Source organism: Misgurnus anguillicaudatus, chromosome 20, assembly GCF_027580225.2.
Source record: "Misgurnus anguillicaudatus chromosome 20, ASM2758022v2, whole genome shotgun sequence".
NCBI classification, from domain to species: domain Eukaryota; kingdom Metazoa; phylum Chordata; class Actinopteri; order Cypriniformes; family Cobitidae; genus Misgurnus; species Misgurnus anguillicaudatus.
In genome coordinates, this window is record NC_073356.2 from 27,825,264 (window position 1) to 27,848,726 (window position 23,463).

General features: G+C 39.7%; 1 protein-coding gene and 1 long non-coding RNA gene across 2 annotated transcripts in view; both read left to right on the top strand.

Annotated features, from left to right (window-relative positions):
• The first annotated feature begins 291 nt into the window (after positions 1 to 291).
• LOC141351493 (uncharacterized) lies at positions 292 to 1,577 on the top strand. The gene is made up of 3 exons (XR_012359756.1): positions 292 to 416; positions 1,132 to 1,295; positions 1,417 to 1,577. It is a non-coding gene; the product is annotated as an uncharacterized lncRNA (long non-coding RNA).
• Positions 1,578 to 3,676: 2,099 nt separating this feature from the next.
• Positions 3,677 to 23,463, top strand: part of LOC129454599 (fibrocystin-L) — a 35,635-nt gene continuing 15,848 nt past the window's right edge. The window contains exons 1-16 of the mRNA XM_073858429.1: positions 3,677 to 3,812; positions 3,989 to 4,143; positions 4,884 to 5,006; positions 5,603 to 5,708; positions 5,791 to 5,898; positions 6,078 to 6,242; positions 7,274 to 7,395; positions 8,181 to 8,313; positions 8,813 to 9,005; positions 9,100 to 9,242; positions 9,440 to 9,544; positions 17,855 to 18,049; positions 19,109 to 19,279; positions 19,579 to 19,787; positions 20,634 to 21,612; positions 23,128 to 23,376. Coding sequence (XP_073714530.1) covers positions 3,680 to 3,812; positions 3,989 to 4,143; positions 4,884 to 5,006; positions 5,603 to 5,708; positions 5,791 to 5,898; positions 6,078 to 6,242; positions 7,274 to 7,395; positions 8,181 to 8,313; positions 8,813 to 9,005; positions 9,100 to 9,242; positions 9,440 to 9,544; positions 17,855 to 18,049; positions 19,109 to 19,279; positions 19,579 to 19,787; positions 20,634 to 21,612; positions 23,128 to 23,376 — 3,289 coding nt within the window. The 5' untranslated portion in view covers positions 3,677 to 3,679. The remainder of the gene's footprint in view (positions 3,813 to 3,988; positions 4,144 to 4,883; positions 5,007 to 5,602; positions 5,709 to 5,790; positions 5,899 to 6,077; positions 6,243 to 7,273; positions 7,396 to 8,180; positions 8,314 to 8,812; positions 9,006 to 9,099; positions 9,243 to 9,439; positions 9,545 to 17,854; positions 18,050 to 19,108; positions 19,280 to 19,578; positions 19,788 to 20,633; positions 21,613 to 23,127; positions 23,377 to 23,463) is intronic.

Below are 23,463 nucleotides of genomic sequence, written 5' to 3' on the forward strand. Positions count from 1 at the left end.
GTCACAATAAAATTACATCATTTAAAGCATCAAAAGGACAAACTGTAGGTTTTTTGTCAATCCAGTTATCATACAGAGGAGTCCGGGTCAGAGATACTGAAGCTTTCTGTGGCCGCTGGTCTGTAAGGAACCCAGGGACTATATTTTACTACTATGACACATCCTACAATCCAGTGCCACTACAGACATACAATACTGTAAGCATCAACAAACATCTCCTCTTGTCTTAACCCTGAATGGAATAAAAATAGTTTAAATCGAAATTGTTTCATTCAATAAAATGTTTTTCAGCTCTGCTTGGCCTACAAAGGCCATCTGATGAATAAACTTGAAGTGAACTTCAATTACTACCACAGTGCAGGTTATTACCAGGAGGTGACTACGCAAATCTCTGTGCAGTTTGACTCAACGGATGAGTATGTTTAATCCTCTAAACAAAGTAATCTTACGTTATTTGAGTGGTGAATTTGTTATCTGCTATCCACCTTTTCCTTTCTTCTTTGTGGGTTGCACCATTACAGCAAACTACCTTACGATCCGATCTTTTGCGCTTCCGTTTAGTGATTGTTATTAGCTACCGTATACGTATATGTGTGGTATACGCTGTTTGATGGGGATGTGAAGACGCGTTGCACTGTTAGGACAGGAGCACATCCTCATAGAAAATACACATATCTCTGTAAAGGCAGAGAGTGAAATCCAAATCTTCACGTCGCACATGAGCAATGGGTTATAAAAATCCTTGCACTGTGTAAAAAAATTTCTCTAATTGCAGCCGCATTCAGGATCCCTATGATAACAAAGGTAAATAGAAAGATTGGTTCACGGGATCTGCAAATTTAGCGAGTACCGATAAAGTCATTTAATGCCATTATCGGCCGATACCGATCGGCGGCCGATCGATCGGAGCATCCCTCTCAGTTGTGCCCAACATAAAAGCAAATTCTCATTGTTTTTTGATGATAAAATTATGATTTCGTTGTAGTATTTTTTGTTTGAAAAAAACCCTGCAAAGAAATATCCCTTTTTATTTTGTTATGACCCCCCAAACCACACACACACACATAAAATACACTAAAACTACAAAGTCTTTTTTATGAGCTTAATGTAACATTGCTTGGTCATTTTTAGGTGGAAATACAAGTGTGTGGATCTCCTAGATTCCATTCAGCAAACCTATATAGGCACCAACTACAATCTGTATAGGCTGAGTTTGTACGGAGCGAGTGATAACTCAGTTTACTACATAGACACTGTTCACATTGGACGAGCATCAACTGCTTTAGATCCTAATGGTACTTAGAAATGGTTTTGGTTTCATTTTGACTAGTGGTGTAAAAAACACCTTTCATACACAAATTGAATAAGGTTTGTTTAAATTTCTTTAACATTTACTCTTCATGTTTTTGTGCTCAGTTATAATGCGAAGTAGAAGCCCACCTGCTCTTGGCAGCTCAGGACCTTTCTTTTCCAACATTAATGTCAACAAACAAACAAACGCTCTGCAAATCAGCTATGAGATCACAGCATGGCCAAACAACTGTGGCTTTGGCATCCCATTGTTTGAAGTTGGCTTTCTGCAGGTAAGTTAATGGAATAAATAAGCCAAACATAATGTTCACCCATATGACTATCTTATGTTAAACACACACAAAAGATACATTCATTCTAATAGAATTTCTAAAAAAAAAAAAAATTTATTCTTGCATATCACAATGGTTTTATTACTTTAAAGTTATTTAAACAAAAAGTCAATTGGGGTTTTCTATAGGCTTTTGGATTATTGCAAACAATAAGGACTGTGATCAACGAAAAGTTACAAGACACATTTTAATCTTCACAAATAAACACATTTTTATGAATTTTCAAGACTAGTGCATTTAATAGAAATAAAAAGCTAATCTCAGGCTGTAAGCAAACTACACCAGGGTTACTCGACTCCAACGTCATCACTACCAAGTCTCCGACAACTCTTAAAAAAAGACGTATTAAAATTATTTGAAAATTCTCTGTGCATAAACCTGTTTAAGAATTGCATTATTTTCATAAGTGAAGACTTTTAAAGTTGCTGACAGCTTCTGTAGTCCTATGTATCAACTGCCCTTTTTAAGACATAAAGATATTTATAGACTTAAAGCTCCACTGTGCCACAGGCCCCATCACTTATTTCTTGAAAGACTCCTGCATGCACCCACAATTCCTACAGTGCCCAAGTAACGTGAAAGGTCATTTGTATTCTACATTACACAATGATAACAAGGAACAAAGTTTGTTCATTTTTGGAGCATTAAACTGTACCGCCTTTAAAAGAACATTTTAGCCAGTTACTGGTTATGTACAGTAGTCTAAAGCAGTGGTTCCCAAACCTTTTCAGCGTGCGGCCCCCCTTGTGCACGGTGCATTCCTTCGCGGCCCCCCAAAGAAAATTTGTGAGGAAAAAACGGTTCTAAAACTCAACATTTTAATAAAAAAAAATTAAATTATACAATAAAGTAGTGCTTTTGGTTAGTAGCCTTATTTTTTTTAGGTTTAATTACACAGAACTCATGATAAATTAATGTATTTCATAAAATGGCATAAAACTGGGCCCCCCTGGCACCATTTCGCGGCCCCGGCCCCCAGTTTGAAAACCACTGGTCTAAAGCAGAGCTATAGTAAACTAAATATTACATATCTTAAAATACAGAACAGTACAGAGCACATACATTCTCAGCAACAATGCAAATCTAAAGAATTACCTAGCAGTAACTTTCAATAGAAGGCGACTGTTTTCGGGTGCTGCGTAATTATGATTGCCCCTTGCTGCACCCATTGTATGGCAGCAAAGTCCTTAATTATTACGCCAGAATGAAAGTATTGTTCCTAGCCATATCTGCCTAGAAAATCACAACTTTTAATTTTCCGTCGGTCTTAGTACACGATGTAACTACAGAAGGGTCAAGTTTTAAATAGGAAAAAAAATTAAAACTCTTTGATCATTTTTGAGCACGATGCAAATGGTCTAATCAGATTCAATGGATTGTGCTAAACTATGCTATGAAAGTGGTACCGCCAGACCCGGAGATCGGGTGAAATTGTTTAAATGTTTAACAAAGTAAATGATCCTTGGAAACACTGTTTTGTACTCATTTAAAATGTTTAAATTTATAACAAAGTAAATGGTCCTTGGAAACACTGTTTGTATTCATGTAATCATTTACAATTTTTTTTTAATCAGACTTTTTGTGTATTCTACCAACAAAACAATATTTCTAAATGACCTGATGGCTGTGGATTTTAAGCAAAAGTACTTGATAAGTGTATTATACATGACATCCTAATATCATCTCATTTTTGACACACTGTAAAAAATACTTTTTTTGTTGAATCAACTCGGATTTACAAGTCGTTTCAACTTACTATTATTTCTCTTGACTAGAGATGAGTTTTTGTAACTACAGGTGAGTTTTTATAACTTATAAAATTAAGTTGACTTTTCTCAACTATATTTTATAAGTTGTGACAACTCATCTCTGTTGACATGACTTTTTTACAGTGTTTTTTACAGTGCAGAGGTGGCATTTAGCGGCTCTTGCACCTGAGCCCCCATATTTGTTGTTGCAGATGTTGTTGGTAAGTTTTATGTTTAAATAAGTTTAATTTTCTAATATTTCATTTATACATTTTTGTCCTGTAGAAAATGCCCAATAGCACAGAAGATCTAATGATTCAACACCAGGATAATGCCAAAATCACAATTACTCGCCTTTACAAAGCCAGCCCCCCTCTTACTGGAACCTTTGATGTTTTAATTTTCGGTCAACGTGTTGAGGGTAAACATGCTGTCTACGAGTTTACTATTTAAATAAGTTATTTCTTTAAAATTCAGATTTTTGCTTTTTGTTTTGTTTTTGGAATTAGATTGGGGTGAACTGGATTTACTTTCTTTTTTACATAATCCACAACCTACATTATCTTTTTTATCATATTGTTGTGTGGTGTACCTCAGGCCTGCCAGTAGACATCAATGCTGTGGATCTGAAGTACGCCCTACAGAGGATTCCAGAGCTCGGTCAGCTGGATGTGCAGAGATCTGGAGATTGCAGAGGTTACAGATGGGACATCTGGTGGCTTTCCATCGCTGGCAATCAGCCACTGTTAGAGGCAAGATGCAGTAAACTGATAAACACCAAAGCAGAATAATCACCATAATATCTGTTAATTTTAATAAATAAATAAAAAATCACAAATAAAATATCTTCAATATAATAATAATAATAATAATAATAATAATAATAGATTTTATTTGTAAAGCACTTTACATTTATGGCAAATCTCAAAGTGCTACAGTAAATGTCATAAAAATATCATAAAAAACAGGTAAAAACGTCAATAAACACTCCCAACTATTTCGTTAAGTTTAAAAAGGTTAATTAAAATTCATAGGTTCTGCTGAACAGAAATGTTTTTATCTCAAATATCTCAATTGTTCGGCAACGAGATTAAACTGATACTAAACTCAGGCTTTTGATTTAGGCGTTTGCTTTATAAAACAGTGACCCTGCCTGGAAAACCAGCTAAAATGTATCTAAAAATCTTATCTATAAAAATCTGAGCGAGTAAGGTCATGCCAAGATTGAAATTGATTTGAAATTATTAAAATCAAACTTTGATGCTTCTAATCTCTTAATTAGATTAATTAGAACCTGTATTTTACAGTCAGGGCCACATATTTCTGTCTCTTCTAGATTTGACCTTAGAAATGATCTAAGAGGTGTCTCACACTGTGCTCAGATTTCCACAGTACCAGTTTGCAATCCACAAGTCATGAATTACAATATAAACACCACATGATCTGACTTTTGCTTTCCATTTCCATTTTTATAATCTTATATGTGAACCAGATTAATTCTTCTGCTGTGGTTGGAGTGAATCCTTCTGTGACATCTCATGAGGTTGAGCGAGGAGGACTCCTCAAACAGAGAATTATGGGAGACTACCTGCGCACTCCAACAGATAAACCACAGGTACATTTCTCACACACTACAGATTACCATAATACTTCTTTGTTGAAAATTTAAGATCAGATAATAAAATATTGTCCTCATGTCACCCGAGTGTGCAGGTTTTCAATAGTGCTGTTGTGCACTAGTTGAAAGACCTGTTAGAAAAGTACCTGTTTACTGTAAATACTCTGTGTTATGGAAGAGTTACATATCTAGAGGGTTATGGCTCAAGCATAGCCATAAAAGCATGAAAAGGGTTACAAAGAGGTGTGAACTAAGTCATTCGATTAAACATAACTGTCCCTGTTAAAGGAACAGTTTACCCAAAAATAAAAGAATGTCATCATGTACTCAACCTTATGTTGTTACAAATCTTTATAATTGCCTTTCGTCCGTGAAAGACAAAAGATGTTAAGCATAATGTCAGGGCTGTTCTTTTTCTTAAAAAGCAGACCAGCACCATTCACTGTCAAACATCATAGACATATCTTTTAAAGATATAAACTTTGCTTTTTATTTTGATATCAAAAAATGACATAATCAAAACGCATTTGAAAACATGTAATGTTGGTGTCTGAAAACATATGTGCATATTTAAATGAATTATATCCAAAAAGGTGGAAGTTTTCATCAACGGCATCCCATCATGGTGTTCGGGTGACTGTGGTTTCACCTGGAGTGAATCTAAGACACCAACAGTGAAAGGAATTTCTCCAGCAAAAGGTGCAAAAAAACAATAAAATTGCATACATATAAGTTGTAATCTGTTTAATAGTTTATGTAACTGGTATGACTTGTATTTCAGGTTCCAGGGGCTTATCAACTCTTCTTAACATAACTGGATCAGGATTTGATGGTGGCAATGTCACTGTAAAGACTGGTGATGTGGAATGCTCTGTCCAAGAGGTCACGAGTAGGTCAACATAAAAAAAATGCATTTTTAAAGTCTTAAAGTTTGTAGCTTTTGTCCCATATCTGTTCAGTTTTAGGAGCATGTACAGTATATGATGTGGAATGCAGTAGATGCCAGCACAGTTCATGGTTACGGTATCATTTTAAGAAAAAATATTGACTGTTTCTGTTATACTGTAGACAGCTATATAACCTGCAGAGTTGGTCCAGCAAGTGCTGGTATGCAACCAGTGTCTCTGAGTTTCTCTGCCCTGGGCAATGCCAGATACGAGAATGGCAACAGTTTTAACTTCACACATCTGATAGGGGTGACCTCCATAAACCCCACTACAGGAAGCACCGCAGGTACATGACAACACCTAAAAAAAAAATAATATATATATATATATATATATATATATATATATATATATATATATATATATATATATATATATATATATATATATATATATATATATATATATATATACATTTTTAAGGTAAGTGGTTGCAATCAATTTTTTTAAGCTACATTTAAACAAAAGTTTTATATTTTATTTTACTTTACTAATCTTAAATAAATTATAAATTCATTGCAACCACTTACTTTAAAAAAATTGATTAAATTCAATGAATCATTTTTTTCAGTGTATATATATATATATATATATTTATAAAAGTGAAAGTGAAATGGTTAACCATAGTTAAAATAATTTAACTCACCCCAGTGCTATCGAGTTACAAGCCCGAATCTAACCATTCGGTGTTGCAAGGGGGACTTTGGGGGCTTAAGTCCATGATGTTTTGTTAAAAACCCCTGATCTTTTGAGGATTGAAAACATTAAAGGTTAAAAAAGTATAGATTTTATTATTATTATTATTATTATTATTATTATTATTATTATTACGGTATGTCTAATTTGTTTTCCTAGTACACAAAATCCATCTGTTTGCGGTAAATCAGCTCTTATTTTTGATGACTTATTCCACTCAAAGCCGCTGTGAAGTTCAAAAACAAGAAGCTAGGCCTATATATAAATCTACATAAAATTAAAAAGAGAAATAGTAGAAATGCAATAAAACAGACACACAGTTAGGATGATAAACAAGAGAAAAAGTCAGGCAAAACTGAGAATAAAAAGAAGACATCACCAAGGAGACGGACAGACTAAAGCTAAATATGGACAACTGAACACTTTTTTAAGCTGTTTGTAAGTATGTGTTAACATCATCCTCCCGTCCTATCTGGATTTAACCCTAGCAACGCCCCTGTGTCATACTCCTTAAAGATTAATCACTTATTATGCTATACTTTGTGAACTGAAGTAAGATACAGTATGTCTTTTCTTACAATCAGATACTAAAAATACCTTATCTTTTTTTTTGCTTCACAGGAGGGGCGATTCTGACTGTGTTTGGTTATGGATTCAGTAATGATACAGCAGTCACCATTGGCAATCAATCATGTAATGTTACTGAAGCAGAATTTAGCCAGCTGAGATGCATAGTTCCTGCTGTAAGTCAAGGAGTTGTTTAAACTTGATTTTCTTTAAAAGGAGAATGGTCTGAAAAGTAGGGGAAACATTATACATTATAGTTGTACGTAGGTCCTACACCATAGCCTTGATGCCATAGGCTATAGTGCGCTACAAAGCCAAAGCGCAGTAATTACGCATTTGGTCAAAATTGAGTTAAGGGTTGAAATGGGCTTTGTGAGATCTGATTTGTCTTGTGACAAAGTCTTCTGGTTCAGTTTTGTCCCATTTCAGAGAAACGTGTGTGCAAAATTTGCAGTAACATGTTTGATCTGCTGGTGTAAAAAAACTTTAAGGGCATTTTTCTCAGTTTCAGTGTTTGCGTAGTTACTGCACTTAGCCTTTGTAGGGCAGAATACACGTCGCTTTTCATATACATGGCATAGCTAAGACATAGCACTTACGCACGACTATACTTCGCACTTTATTCATTAACCACCCACAATCTGCACTGGCACAGGCCTATGGCAGTTTAAACACACATCTATATATAAAATATAAATACAATTATTATTTTCAGTTCAAACATGTCTATTTAATATATAAAACAGGATTAAATATGGGAAAATATGCTGTCCAGTCTCAACACAGTTTGCCAAGTAGCCGAAGTCAACTGTATTATCAAATGATGCATGTACATTAATACCACTTAATTCATTCTTGGTAAATTTACTCAATGTACTGGAACTTTTTGTTTGTTAAATTAAGTAATTTAGGTGGACCATATTGCACTTCATGAAACATGTGTGTGTGATGTATGAATTAGGGGTCAGCAGGTAAACAGACTGTAACACTGGCCATGGAAGAGATAACAGCATCTTTAAACAACTCCTTCACATACAACAACACTCTGATGGCCACCATCACTGCTGTCAACCCACAAACTACAACAGTATTTGGTAAGAGTTTTTGTTACCTTTTTGAGCACATGAATCCTCAAAAAAATTTGTTATTTCCCATTCATTTATCTTTCCAAAATAAGGCTTTCTAAAAAAAAAAAACATCTTTACTTTTAACTTCTTTCTCTGCAATAATTTAAAGCAACACTTTGTATATTTTCGACCTTAAAATAATGTCTCTAAAATTATCTGGATGAATTCTTCTGCTGCTGCGACTAAAACCCTGCCCATCCACTACATTCTAAATAATTGCTATAGATCTTTAAATACGTTTCTCAATGCGATTCATCTTTTGTTTCCTTATAGTTGGTCATATTGTATATTTGCAAACTTTCACATCTTATTGTATTATCTCTTGAGTATAACTTACTAGAAGTGCATACAGTTTAACCAAAATAAAGACAAGTGTCAATTGACACACACCCTCTTATCTTCACCCTCTGATCAGTGTGGTTGTATATTACATATAACATTTCTACCTTGTTTTTTTTTTGTAAAGGTCTCAGAGTTCTCACCATCTTGGGCAGAAATTTTGAGGTGCAGGTCAATGGCAGCTCTGTTCTGATTGGTAAGACAGAATGTGAATTGTTGCAGTGGACCAATGAAAACATTACCTGCATGTTACCCACACTCGGCCCAGCTGTATACGACATTCGTGTGAGAGTCGGGAACCAGGGATACGCCTTAATCAGGTCTCATATCACTCACTGTATCGAATAACAGCAGGTTACTGTTGAATCTAAAGCATACAGTTGAGAGTGATTAAATAATTTTGTGTTTTTGCAGTGCTGGTGTTAGTAGCAGCATAGAGTATGTCCTGAGAGTGACAGGCTTCTCTCCACCGCTGGGCTCCTTGTATGGAGGAACCACCATCACCATCACCGGCTCTGGATTCAGCTCAGTCCCAAAAGACAACAATGTGACTCTGGGTAAGACAAGAGAGTAGGACCAAAAATCTGTCAATAACTTTAAGAGAAAACAGACTTTTTTAAAGGTTAAGCTGCAAAAATAAAGAGAAAGGGTAGTTCTTTGAAAGGGCAATTAATACAAACCATTTATTTTTAAAATCATTAAATGGTTGTAACTTTTGCGGTTGTGACTCAGCAAGACCGTGTGTTTATGACAGGAGACAGACAATGCCAAATAACAGACACTTCAGAACATCAGCTGACGTGTGTAACACAGCCTACAGAGAAAATTTATACAGTGACAAACCAAGGTGTCCACCCCGGTAATGTATTTTTACTTTCTCTTTCTCTGTCACGCACATTATACTGTACCTCAAGGACAGTGACAGTCAAGATTTGTGTCTCATGTCAACAGAAAAAAAAATACTTTTGCTGCCACTGAAATAGTAGGATATACTACATTCCATTATGTCCTTTAACAGTCTATGGTTATCTTAGGTCTAAATTTACTTAATTCATATTGCAAAATACGGGATACATTAATACATTGAGGACAGTGGTGTAGTCCAGTTTATTGTATTGAGTATACTGTGATTTTTTTCCTCTCACCTTTAATCACTTGTTCCAGAGCGACACCCCACACTCATAAATGCATACAGTATGCATCTTCATGTAATTGAGAGCATTCTGAAAGACTGCTTGTGTGTTATCATCATGTCAGTTTATTACAATCAATAAAATCTTAACTCAGTGCCAAAATTTACTCAGAAGTATTATCTGACTAGCTAATTATCTGACAACTATTGATAACATTACCATACAGTAATTTAATGCTGTTAATGATTTTAATAAATATGCATTTAAGATGACCATAAATCAACTCTCATATTAATTTATATAAAAAGCGGTGGTTGTTGGTCAAGCTTCGGCTGGGCATCACGTTGAAGGACGGTCAGTAGATCAGTGGTGTTATGACCTTCACAGCATCAGGAACTGGGTCTGTTTGTCTCATTGTCGAGGACTAGACAGGGAGAGATATACAGAATCCTATAAGCGTAGGGGCCGTTCACATGTAATGCAAGGGTCATACAGTATAGTGGTTTAAGTCAGCTCTGTTCCAGACAGGCTAACTATTGCAGCATAAGTATAATACCCAGATGAGTTATGTGAATGCTTTGTTCTGGACAAAGTAACTATTGCGGGATAAGTACATTTACTGGACATTTTATGTGAATGTTTTGTTAAAGAAGAATGTCTTAAGTTTAGATTTAAATTGATCGACCGTGTCTGATACTCGAACATTATTTGGTAAATCATTACAGAGCTTTTAGGGGCTAAGTAGGAAAAGGATCTACCTCCTTTAGACACTTTTGATACTCTAGGGATAATTAAGTGGCCAGAATTTTGTGATCGCAGTTTGCGTGGTGGATTGTATTCTGATAGTAATTCTCTAATATACAAGGGTGCTAGGCCATTTAGGCTTTGTATGTGATAAGTAATATTTTAAATTGTATGCGATATTTAACTGGTAGCCAATGTAAAGATGCCAGAATTGGACTTATGTGGTCATACTTTTTGAGCGTTTTGAACCAGCTGTAGCTTGTTTACCTGATTTGCGTGACATCCCACGAATAACGAGTTCCCTTTCAATACGGTTCACTTCGCATTGCGTCAGTTAGCTGACGCTATGGGGGGGGACTCCTGTTTACTCCGTGACTAAAGCCTATTGGTTAACGTCTGTACAAAGTACAGACCAATGACATTTGAACCCGCGCGCTGGATGCACACGTCCTTATATAAGCGCGGTTCAAGCGTCAGGAGCTCATTAAAATTCTCCTTCAGCGCGAACCTCTCGCTGCTCCGAAGAAGAAGAAGCCTTACCTCGCAGTCGACAAAGCCCTGCAGCGGAGTCCAGGCCTAGCGTCTTCCCCTGCCGTTTCCGGCTGAGAACCGCCCGGTAAGATCAATATTTTTAATATAAAGCTGTAAGCTAAAAGAGCAGGCGCTGTTGTAATAGCGTCCAGCACAGCGGCTTGAGTGAGCCTCCCTGCTATGAATTTCCCCGAGCGCGTCACCGGTCTGGCACCTCCCACGCCGGGACCACGCTTATATGCTTCGGTTGTCTAATCCATGTTTCGTGCTCCCCCTGCTGTTCCTCTCTCCCCGGGATGAACACACGGCGAGCCATGAGACTAGATGGATGCATAGACAAGCACACACGGACTAACTCCCCCTGTGTTCTGTCACATCGCAACCGTTCATGCTTACAGAGTCCCTTCGCTCCTCTCACATTCAGTGGCGAGATCTCTGGCACATATATGAATCCCCCGAGTGCATCGGGTGATACCGTTCATATGACGCATGGCTGTTCTGTCTGTGCTGCTGCTCCCCTCTGCCGTTCCTCTCTTGTTGAGATGAACAAGCAGGGGAACCGTAGAACTAGATAGATGCATACGACAAGCAACACGGGCGGATCTGCCCCTGTTCCCTGTCATAGCACAGCCACTCGTGCTCCACGCTCGCGGAGTCCCTCGCTCCTTTCCCCGCAGCGGTGAGGTCTCTTAACGGCGTAATTAGCACGCGGTCTCACGGCTCGCTGCCTCTAAATGCAGCTGTCTAGTGTTCAACGTTTACAGAGCTTCAAGCCCCTCCCCTCCTGGAGCGGCGCGATCTCATTCGTCTGCTCGATAGGGCGGATTCGCCGCTATTGGAGCATCAAGAACACTCATTATAAGAGCTAACCGGCTCACTATTCGTCTATACAGAGCTTCATGCCCCTCCCCCTGGAGCGGCGCGATCTCATTCGTCTGCTCGATCAGGCGGACACGCCTCTATTGAAACGCTAAAACACTTATTATAGAGCTTAACCGGCCTGAACTGTCTGGGGGAAGAGGGGTTAAGTCGCGCCTCGGCTGGACTGCCCTGAAATGTTTTCTGTGTGCTGTTTATCCAAAACATACTGTGTAATACTGTTGGTTATGCGACCTCACTATAGTGGCGAACGGTATTGAATTCCTCTAAAAAGAGTAATTTCCGTGCTTACTATACTGTGTATTGACACCCCACGGTTGTACGGTGTCTCTAAACACTTTCTCGCCTTACTGACAAGCAATCAGTAATACGCACACACGGCCCACTGTCCATAATTCTAAAAAAAAAACGGTTTGGCCATATACTGTGTATTGACACCCCACGGCTGTACGGTGTCTCTGACACTTTTCTGCCAAATTCGCTCGCAGCCCACCTCAGTTTCTCCGCTACGATGCTGACGGCGCAAACGAGCACGGTCTTACGGCTGTCATTCTCTCTTCCTAGAGAGACAGCAGCCTCAGACTTTTGCATGGCTCCAAGCATTTGAATCGCGCCCTCTCCGGACGGCAACTCAAAGGCTAACAGCCAAGCGGCTTATGACGTTTTTCGGCCATATAGCTGATTAATATCAGCGGATCTGAAGACGCTCACACCTCCGCTCCGCTCCAATACTCGGAGATATTAAGGGTAATATCAACCTCAAGTGAGCTTGCTACCCGCCACAATAAGTTTCAAAGCGCGCACACAGTCAGACGCGCGGCATCTCGTTTAAGACGGGCTCACGTACCCCTCTAACGAGCCTCAGAAAGCTGAATATCGTGGCATTCTGTTCATAAGTCCACTTCAGTTTGACTAAGCAAAGGTCCTGCCCCGAGCTGACGGCCGGGAAGCTTATGCTTAAGTTACGCACAGCTGCATGAAGTGCTACCATTACGAGATCGCCAGCATCTGCTGTGGGTTGAACACGCTATACGACGGCAATCAGCCTTCGGAGCATGGAATGCCCGTTTGTCTCATATCAATCACCTTATACTGTACATACGGTCCATTAAGGGGATGATTTTAGCACTGCAGCACTCTAGACCGTGTTATTGTGATAATGCGGTCGGGCAAACTATGGTGGTTTCATTATTTACCGAACCAGACTGAGATCTCGCCCCCTGTACAAGCTGGCGAGTCATCTCCTTTATAAACTCATTGCATTGCTTTATAAGCTATGTTCAATCAGAGTGATACGCATCTCGTGCTTAAACTACCAAGATGCAGACATATTAACCCGTTACGATGGGCGTGCGGAGATTGCATCCGTGGGACACGACCTACATTACGTGCCTTATAACACGTTGACACGAGCTGCTAGGACCCCTTTCGCGAGGCGTCCTTATGCAAAATCTGATCTATTCTGTCTAGTGACAGCGAGAGTCTACCCCCCGCGAATTGTAGGTGGAAGAGCTTTCTCCTCACTACAGAGGCTCGTGCACGGCGGCTTTCTCCCCCTGCGTATATATATGTGGCGTTGATAACAGCGAACCACGCTTTTATGACCGACCATTCACTTTATGCATAAGCCTGTCATTTCTCAGATGCGGACGGTGCCCGAGGCGCAGCGCTCTGGAACTGTCCAAGGTCCTGTATGACAGATACGTCTGACGTACATCAGACGATCAGCTGTTCAACTGCGTCACAGATCACTCACTAGCGCACCTGTCAATACAGGTTATTTATGGATCGTTGACGTTATCACCTTCCGTGACAATGAAGTCTACTCCATGTATCGATTAGATCCTCGGGCATGGTCTTAGAAGTTTCTCATTTGACATTTGTGACACGGCCGGCTGGTCACCGCCGTCCACTTTGTTAGTTTACAGCTTTGACATCCCTGCTTCGCGCACTACTGAGGTTTGTTGCATTAAAGGTGCGCCGCGTAAGCTCACCTGTATGCACGATATGGGTTTTAATTATATGCGTCAACCGTGCGCTTAGAGAAGCTCACATATGCACGCTATAACATTTCGGTATACACTAAAGATGCGCTCGGAAAAGCTCATCTGTATACACGGCTGTGACACATACATACATTGTTGTTCATCTGTGTACCTTCACGGTGCGTTGAGTGCCCACCGTACGTTCATCAATCATATCTGTACACATTTACGGCGCGTTCTGTGCACTGATTTATCTATACGCATTCACGGTGCACTGAAGGGTTCACCCGTGTGCGCACAACTTATTATCAGAACACATGACGGCGCGCTTGAGAATCTTGCCGGCCTGTGCATTGTAACACTCTGATTCATCTATATGCATTCACGATGTATTCAAGTGTTCACCTGTGCCCGTGCAATTTATAGTCAATACAAATTTACGGCGCGCTTGGACAGCTCACCGATCTGTGCATTATAATACTACCTATATGCATCGCGATGCGCTCGAGGGCGCACTTGGCTTCACACTATTGTGGTATCTGTATAATCCCACGCTACGAACCGTTCTGCCGCATATTATAGTCAGATCGGCCGTTCGTGAGCCTCGCAGATCACTCACTATGTATGTCTGTTGCTTACAGTGGTTATTTAGATGGATCGTTGAAACCATCGCACTGGCTCACGCCCCTCTATGAGCTATGTCCTATATAGAGCCCACTCTGTGAGAGTTTGGCTTTTTCATGGACTTGGTCTACAGGGGTATCTACATTTGATATCTGCTAGACGGCCGGCTGGTCTTCGTCGTCTATTGTAGAGCTTGTACAGCTTAGACGTCCCTGCCCTACAAGCGCAGGTTCTCTCGGCTCAATCATGCACGCTCATGCGTTTTATGTGTACACCACGGTGCGCTCAGCGAGCTCACCAACGTGACTCTGAATTTATTTATCTCGCACACCCACGGCGCGCTCGGTATCTCGCCGTCTTGTGCTATGTTATGTGCCCCCGGTGCGTTTAAAACCCCACCGTGTGCGCGTCAACATTTTATATGGTGCTTACACATTTGCTTAAAGCTGTGAATATGCCAGGTATAGGGCCACACGCAGTGTCTCTCCGGTAAGGCACTTCTGTAGGTTGTGTATGCACGGCGTGATGGGATTACGTTCCCCCATAGCGTCAGCTAACTGACGCAATGCGAAGTGAACCGTATTGAAAGGGAACGCTTAGGTTACTCACGTAACCCCGGTCCCCTGAAATAACGGGATCGAAGCATTGCGTCACTTGCCGTGCTACAAACGTCTACGCAGCGAGTGTTATTCGGCTGCGCGCTTCAGTCGAATAATAATGAGCTCCTGACGCTTGAACCGCGCTTATATAAGGACGTGTGCATCCCGCCCGCGGGTTCAAACGTCATTGGTCTGTACTTTGTACAGACGTTAACCAATAGGCTTCAGTCACGGAGTAAACAGGAGTTTCCCCCCCCATAGCGTCAGCTAACTGACGCAATGCTTCGTTCCCGTTATTTCAGGGAACCGGGGTTACGTGAGTAACCTAAGCGTTACAATAATCTATTCTAGAGGTCATAAAAACGTGGATAAGCTTTTCTGCATCTGATGCAGACACCATATGACGTATTTTTGTGTGTAGGATGGACTTCATTTAGTGCTACGCGGATTGCTTGGTGATGTCAAACTACCGCGAGAGCGACTCGAAAAGCAAACTTCTACATCTGATTTTTTATCAGTTGTAGCAATTCAGCGGGAGGAGGGGAATAACGTTATTTGAAACACTATGAACCTCTGACCGAAACACTACGGGGATTCCCAAGGGAATCTTAGATTTTAGCTCAAAAGGGATTATTATGTATAATTAACTGTAATTAACTATACAAGTTTATCAGGTTTTACCTGGCGTAGTAGAATTAATAATAACAATTAATTAATATGTTCGTCCACCGAAGACATATATCCATAATCGTATATTAACGTCTAAGAAATGTTAATTTCATGGCCTTTAAAATTAACCTTCTCACTGATATACAGTGCTACTCGCAGCGTGTAGCTGGATCAAAGCAGAAATAGTGACTTTAATTTCATGAGCATTGAACACAGAAACAATTCAATTGTTAAAATGCAAAACCGGTTTATTAGCTATAAAACTAAGTACACATAACGACTAACTAAACATACACACATACAACAACATAAAACATAGATGAGAAAGAAAAGATTGAAAAAGCTAGAGAGAGAGTAAAAGATTGGCAATAGCACTATTGCCTAACATCTGCACAAACCATCAGAAAATCTCTAAGGAGCGCCTTAATTTTTATAAGGGGTACAGCTTAAACATCAGCGAGTAGAACAAGTTTATACTTGCATTTGGCTCTTTGTGATGCGGTGCGAAGTTTCTGATGCGCGCGGTGTGAGCAGGGAGAGAGAGAGAATCCAGGTGTGTTCGTAAGATGATTAAGTCCGTTAGGTGTTTCCGTATGGCGGATTGTTCCGCATAGATTGTCCGAACTCGAAGCGCAAAGTGCAAGCCAGGAAAGACTGTCTCGAAAAGACAGGGCTCAGAGAAAAGATGATGAATCCGAGGGACTCTGGGTGAGTCTCAGCGAGTTTCCAAACAGAGCTGACGCGTTACCTGAGTAACTGAGTGACTGAGCGCTCCTGAGCCACCGGGCGACGGATTGGGCGATATGCCGTTTTGACCTTTCACGCGCCCAGCCCATTTTAGGTGAATGACCAATGTGCGAAGTGTTCGATCGTGCGGGAAACAAGCCTTTGTTCTTTCAGACATCACATTTGCGCAATTGCATAATGATAAAAGTTTGTTTCCATAACTCTTCAAATTAATATTAAATAACATTGATGCGGCTTATGGTAATATGATGCATAGCAATGATTAGGAAATAAAAAGTAGATTAATTTGATACTAGACAAGACATGGGTTTAAGATCACGTTGAATAATAATTTCATACCTAAGATATGAACCATGCTACTGTACGGTGAACAAAATCTAACTAAAGTGTTAACACACAGTTACATCACATATACACGATCATGCAGTAAAGGGATATAAAATATATATACATTTTAACAGCTCATTGTGATCTTTAAACGTGGTTTCATCAGTGACATATAGTCCGTGCCCCCCTGCTGTGTCTCTGGCGATTGTCATTCGATCGGCTCTCAGGTTTCTCTGGTCCTTTGAACCTCCTTTGAAGACTGCATTTGTTTTAATTGTTGCCCATTTTACAACCTTGATAGGTGATAGAGATCTGGGTGAATGTGTTATCAGGAGAAAGGGTTATCTAAAGTCACAATTTTAGAGCTGCTACGATCCAGATGCCCAATGGCCTCGGTCTGACTCCGAGCCATCTGTTACACAGTCTAGCGATACTTTGATGTCATTTGCTTGTGGGTTCTTGCTGCGCCACATGAAATCAAATATACCAGTCTGCTCTCTAGTCACTTTTCGCGCCGTGGTAATGTGATTTCATACAACGGAAATGATCGGATCCCGCAGTGCTGCATTTTTTTCATTTAAGTCAAACACCAAATATTAAGTTCAACCTGCCAAAGTGGCCAGTGGAGCATGCTAATGGTCCAAATCGCAATTTATGAACGAAAGTGGGAAAACCATGCTACTACATAATCCTTGACCTTTCCTAGTGGTATAAGTTATTGAGTTTCAGTTTATTTATCTTATATTGCTTACATAGGACTATTATTTTTTTCCCTGTCTTATACATAAATGTAATGATAAGCTTTGTGCACAAGTTTTTTTTGCACATACTCATTTTGTGTTATATTATTTCATAAAATGTAATTTTGTGACTATGTGTGCTTGTTTATGCTTGTATACAGTACCTTATACCATCCTATATATGTGTTTAGGTTATGGTCAGGGTTACGCCTGGAGTCCCTCTGCACTTATAGTCTCAGTGGGAGATACAGTGGTTTGGCACTGGGAAGCTCTGGCTTTTGTTTATGATCTGGGCTACAGGGTCTTCAGTTTGTCCAGTCCCAGCAGTACTGATTATGATCACGAAGGCCTTGTTTTTAAGAGTGGAGACACCAAAACTGCCAAAGGTACAAACATTACAGTATATCACCACCTATCTCACAATGTCAATGTGTCAGTCATTCAAATTTATTACAGTATAGCACTTTATTTACAACGTTGCATTTCATAGCTACACAACATTCTAACTTTACAAAGTTATTTTTGTTCAGACACTTGTTTGGTAGGATATTTGAAGATTGCAAAAGGTTTAGTTTTAGTTAATTTACAGAATGCAGTAAAATAAGGCTGCCTTAAGGGCGATTTATAGTCGTGCGTGGGTCCTACGGCGTAGCTACGGCGTAGGCTATCCATAGCCTGTGCGTAGCTCTGCGTAGCCTGACGCGCACCTCACAAAATTTTTAACAGCGCGTCAGATCTACGCGGACCGCAAGCGCTGTGATTGGTCCACCAGAACCCCTTCCGTCAGGTAAAAAAACTGCGTCATAGGTATTTCCGTTTGTGACGGTGAAAACAAAGATGAGCCAAGTTGAGGAGTGATTTAACTCAAACTGCATCAAAAGTCGCTGTTTATTTACTTTCATCATTGCTGGTCTTCTCAAATTATACACAACAAGTTGCTGTTTCTTCTTCGTTTGTGGGTTAACTTGCTTAGCTTCTTCTTCTGTGACTTCTGCTGCTGCTACTGTGGTTACACGCGTGGTTACTGCATACCAGCGGTCTGCGGGGGTGTTTGCACGTCGACGCGGATGACGACGCAAAAGTATAAATGAAAACCGACACGGAACTTACGCTGTCGCGGCTACGCCGTAGGACCTACGCACGACTATAAATAGCCCTTTAGAGTCAAGGAAATGAAGAGAACAAAATGTGTTTGTTACACAACGCCATTTAGCAGGGGCGTTGCACAAGATCTTGGGCCCTATGCATAGGCAATCCTGATGGGCCCCCATGCCCCACCCCATAATATATTCCAGACTTTTCAAGGGCCCTCTCTTTCTTTGGGGCCCTGGTAATCAGTACTGGTTTTACTCCCAGTTCGACGCCCCTGCCATTTAGAGACAAATCTGACCTTACTGCTAATCTGACCAACCTACTTCATGTATCTGTTTGTGTTTTGTCTTAAGGGTTCTTTGCTTATCGTTTCACATCCCCTGGATTTTATTACTATAGCAGTGGTTACCTTTACCCCAATAACTGGAAGACGCTACAGGGTGTAGTCACCGTCAGGCCTCTGGAGGAGAAAATGTTTCAGCTTCAGGTGTCTGTAGCTGGAATAAAAGCATCTATAAATTCAGGTACATCATCAACAAATTGTTTTTTAGAAATGTTTGAAAAATCACCATCTTTCATCGGATGGACAAACATGTTGTCCCAAATGCATGCCATTGGTACTGCAGAAGGTCTGGTCAGAATGCATAAAACAGTTTTTACTTCTCAAAATAAATGAACCTTAATTTTGGTAAACTGTATTTATCTTTGTAATTAAAGCTTGGATAGGTGAAAGCATTTTAACATGCAAAAAATTAGCATACAACATGGTGTGATGAGGAATCGGTAATGCCATGCAATCTTTGTTCATTTTACTTATCCACAGCTTCAAGACCAATAAACTCATCTGATTCAGAGTGTGTGGCCACATCTGACTGTGTCCGAGATCAGCTGGAGACTTCTGGTGGTCTGTTCTTCAGTTTTACTTCCTGTGCCAGTCCCACTGTAGAAAAGATTACTCCTGACCATGGTACCACACATGACATCATCAACATCCTGGGATCTGGCTTCAGCAACACTTCCTGTGCAAATGAGGTGAGGTTCAGAGGTTGATATTAACAAAATATCTGTCCTCATGTTTAGGCGATGTTAGAGTGGAATGCACAGTTTTTTTGTATAAAGCATTTGCCAAATGTAAATGTTTTTTTAAACATTATTCTACAATATTGTACATTACTAATCTGTTGAGAATGAAAATGTTTTTATATAATTAAGAAGAGAGGTATAAAGGGCATAGTTCACCCCAAAATAAAAAGTCTATATTTTACTTATCCTCCAGCTATCCTAGGTGTGAGTAGTAATATTCAAAATCAGTCTTGTCTCCCAAGCTGTAAATGTCATTGGCTGTTAAAGTCTTGTATTGCTTATAATAAATTGACATGTTTATATCACAGAAGGCTGTCAGTTACATATGGTATAGATCCATACTATGTGCATAAGTGAGTTTGAAGTTGTTTTTGTTTTTTACAATAACCCATCGTTTCACTTCAGAAGACATTTAATAACTGTATGGATTTTTGATGGATGGATGCACTTTTTGGAGCTTAGGGCACTATCTAATGCCATTATAAAGCTGAAAGGGCCAGGATATTATTTAAAATAACCCCAACTGTGTTTGTCTAAAGGAAGAAATTTATATACACGTAGGATAGCTTGAGGGTGAGTAAAATATGAGCTTTTGGGGTAAAAACTACTATTTTATAAAGGAAATCTACCTTTATATACTTGATGGTCAAAATAGTGAATTAAAATGCCAATCTCTGGGTCTTGAAAGAGTGAAAACCTATGTGCCATAATCCATTTGTTAACTTCGTACATGCAGTATGATTAGTAATAAAAAAGTTAAATAACTTTTTTTTGGTTTACATTTGGCAACCAAAGGTCAGAGTTGGAGGTCATCTGTGTCAAACCATCAGCAGCACCTCTACTGAGATTAACTGCAGACTCAGTCCTGACAGTGGTGCTCCAGTGGGTATCCCCCTACCTGTAACCGTCCGGGTCAACAACTTGGGTACAGCCATCATGACAATGCCAAAAGAGTACGACCGCAGATTTGTGGTTATACCTGTAGTTGATTCTGTCTCTCCCTCTGTGGGCAGTACGACCGGCCAAACACATCTCTTCATTTCAGGTTCTGGTTTCTTGAACACATCTGTTACGGTAGCAAACGCTCCATGTGATGTGGTTTTCATGAACTACTCTTATGTGGTTTGCGACACCTCGCCATCTCAGACTCGCAGGGGAAGTGTTGTGGTTTACGTTAACAGCATCTCTTCCTCCTGCAGTTCTGATTGCATGTTTGTATATTCTGCAACTATTGCACCAGTTGTCTCCAGTGTGTCCCCTAATTCTGTTACTGGAAACTCTACTACTGTTTTAATCACTGGCAGCGGCTTTGGGAACAATACAGCTGATCTGAGAGTATCTGCAGACAACATTATACTGAAAGTCACAAAGGTTACAAATAACAGCATCACACTTTTGGTTGGTGCCCTCCGAGCTGGTGAACATCTTCTACAGGTAGTTGTCATGAGCAAAGGTCTCGCCACAGGAATCGTCACTCTGACCAGCACACCACAGGCCACCATCAAACCAACATCAGGAAGCATTGCTGGAGGAACTCCACTGTTGATTGAAGGAAATGGCTTTGTGGAAGGAAACACCACTGTGATGTTTGATGGTAACCTTCCCTGCTCAATTTTGGAAGTGACCCCAGACACAATGAAATGTTTGACACCTCCTCATGCTGAGGGACTGGTGCAGGTGGATATTTGGGTGTTTAACGTTCAGTACCCAAGTCAACGTTTCAACTACTCCATTGAACAAACTCCAGACATCACGTCAGTGAGCCCGGTAACAGGTAGAAATTTTATTTATAAAGAATTTGAGTAGACCCTTTGTGTTAGAAATAAGTAATCATGGATCTTATTGAGGAGATATTTGCTATCCCTTTTGTGAACAATAGCACATGGGTCGAGTTTTCAGATGTGGCTTCTTAGGTCAGCGAGCAAACATTTAAAAAGCAACCAACCCATAGACATTTAAAAAATAAATTGACCATGCTTTGGCTGCTGGATCGTGGGTCATGGCACTGCCATGTTAGTAGTTGCAACTTCTGCATTGGGAGGTAGCTGAAAAAAGATATATATATATAATAGTTAGTAATGTATGATATAATTTGAGTGCTATAAAAACGAATGCAGACTGTCGCTCTTTGATTTGGATTTGCAAATCTTGCTAAAAGCACAAGAAAGTGAAATAGTTGGGGTTAACAATACAAAAGCGATATTTACAATGAAAATAATTTATTTAATTTCATGTAGGCCTACATAAGCTTTATTACAGTAGGGATGCCTCCCTAAGCCATATAAATACATGACAAGCATATATATCATGATTCCTTATAAAAAATTATTCTCTAAGTCTTAACAATCAAGATTCTAAGCAACTGTAGAATAAACATTTATGTGCTCCACACAGATCATATATATATGAAAAATATATATAGATAATGAAATTACGTGACTATTTCACGCATGGACCAGCGTGAAAATGTCACGCTTTTTTTTCTGTTTGTGTCACTGTCAAATATTGGTTACTCCACTTTTTTGTCCTATTTTCAAACCATTGTCGCTTCGGTTTAGGGTTAGATTTGGTGCTTGTGTTATATGTCACTTTAAGTATTTGTCACTTTAAGTATTGGTTTATAAAAAAAAGATACAAGACTTATTCTTTTCTATTTTCTAAACTTTAACCAATTGTCACCTGACGTTGGGGTTAGAGTTTGTTTAGGTAAGGATGTTATTTTATGTAAATCTAACCCTAAACCGAAGCGACAATGGTAAGAAATTAGGACAAAAAAGTTGAGTAACCAATACGTGACAGTGACACAAACAGAAAAGCGTGACATGCTCACGCTCAAACGCGGCAAAGCGTGCTTTTCACGCTGGTCCATGCGTGAAATAGTCACGCAATTTCGTGATACTGGGTTGATATATATATATTAAACATTTGCAGCTCCCCCATTTACTCTCATTTCTTTGCAGCCAATATGGCGGCATTCTGACCCTTCACAACTGACCACAGCGGCCAATGAGCATCCCAGTTATTTCTTATTTGTCTATGAACCACCCAAAACACCTCAATGGCGATCATGCTAAATTCATGACAACATAATTCCTCAATGGAGCTTGCTTTACAGTTAAAGTACTCACTGCCCATCAGAGAAACTAGTAATAACAGTATTAATAAGGTTTACAGAGACAATTCATCATTTATTATATGCCAAAGGGTGCAGTTCATGGGCTACCTGATTATAACACATCAGCTAATATAGTCACATGATACAAATACTGCTAACATGTTTTTCTCACAGGTCCTGTAGGAACAGAGATCACTGTGTCTGGTTCAGGGTTTGGCACAGATGCAGCGCTCATCTCAGTGAAGATTGATGGTGTGGATTGTAATGTGACATCCATCACAGACACACAGTTGCTGTGCACTGTTGGGGAACACGCAGGAGGAACGTTTCCGGTTATGTTATACCATCAGATCAAAGGTCATGCCTTGACACAGTCTGTCTTCAGCTATGAACTGCTGCTGACAGGTGTCACACCAAATGAAGGTACTACAAAAAAAAAACAAAACAATACTCTACTTTGTTCAGACAACAAAAATCAGTTTTGTGCGTCATCCAATTCACATCTAAATT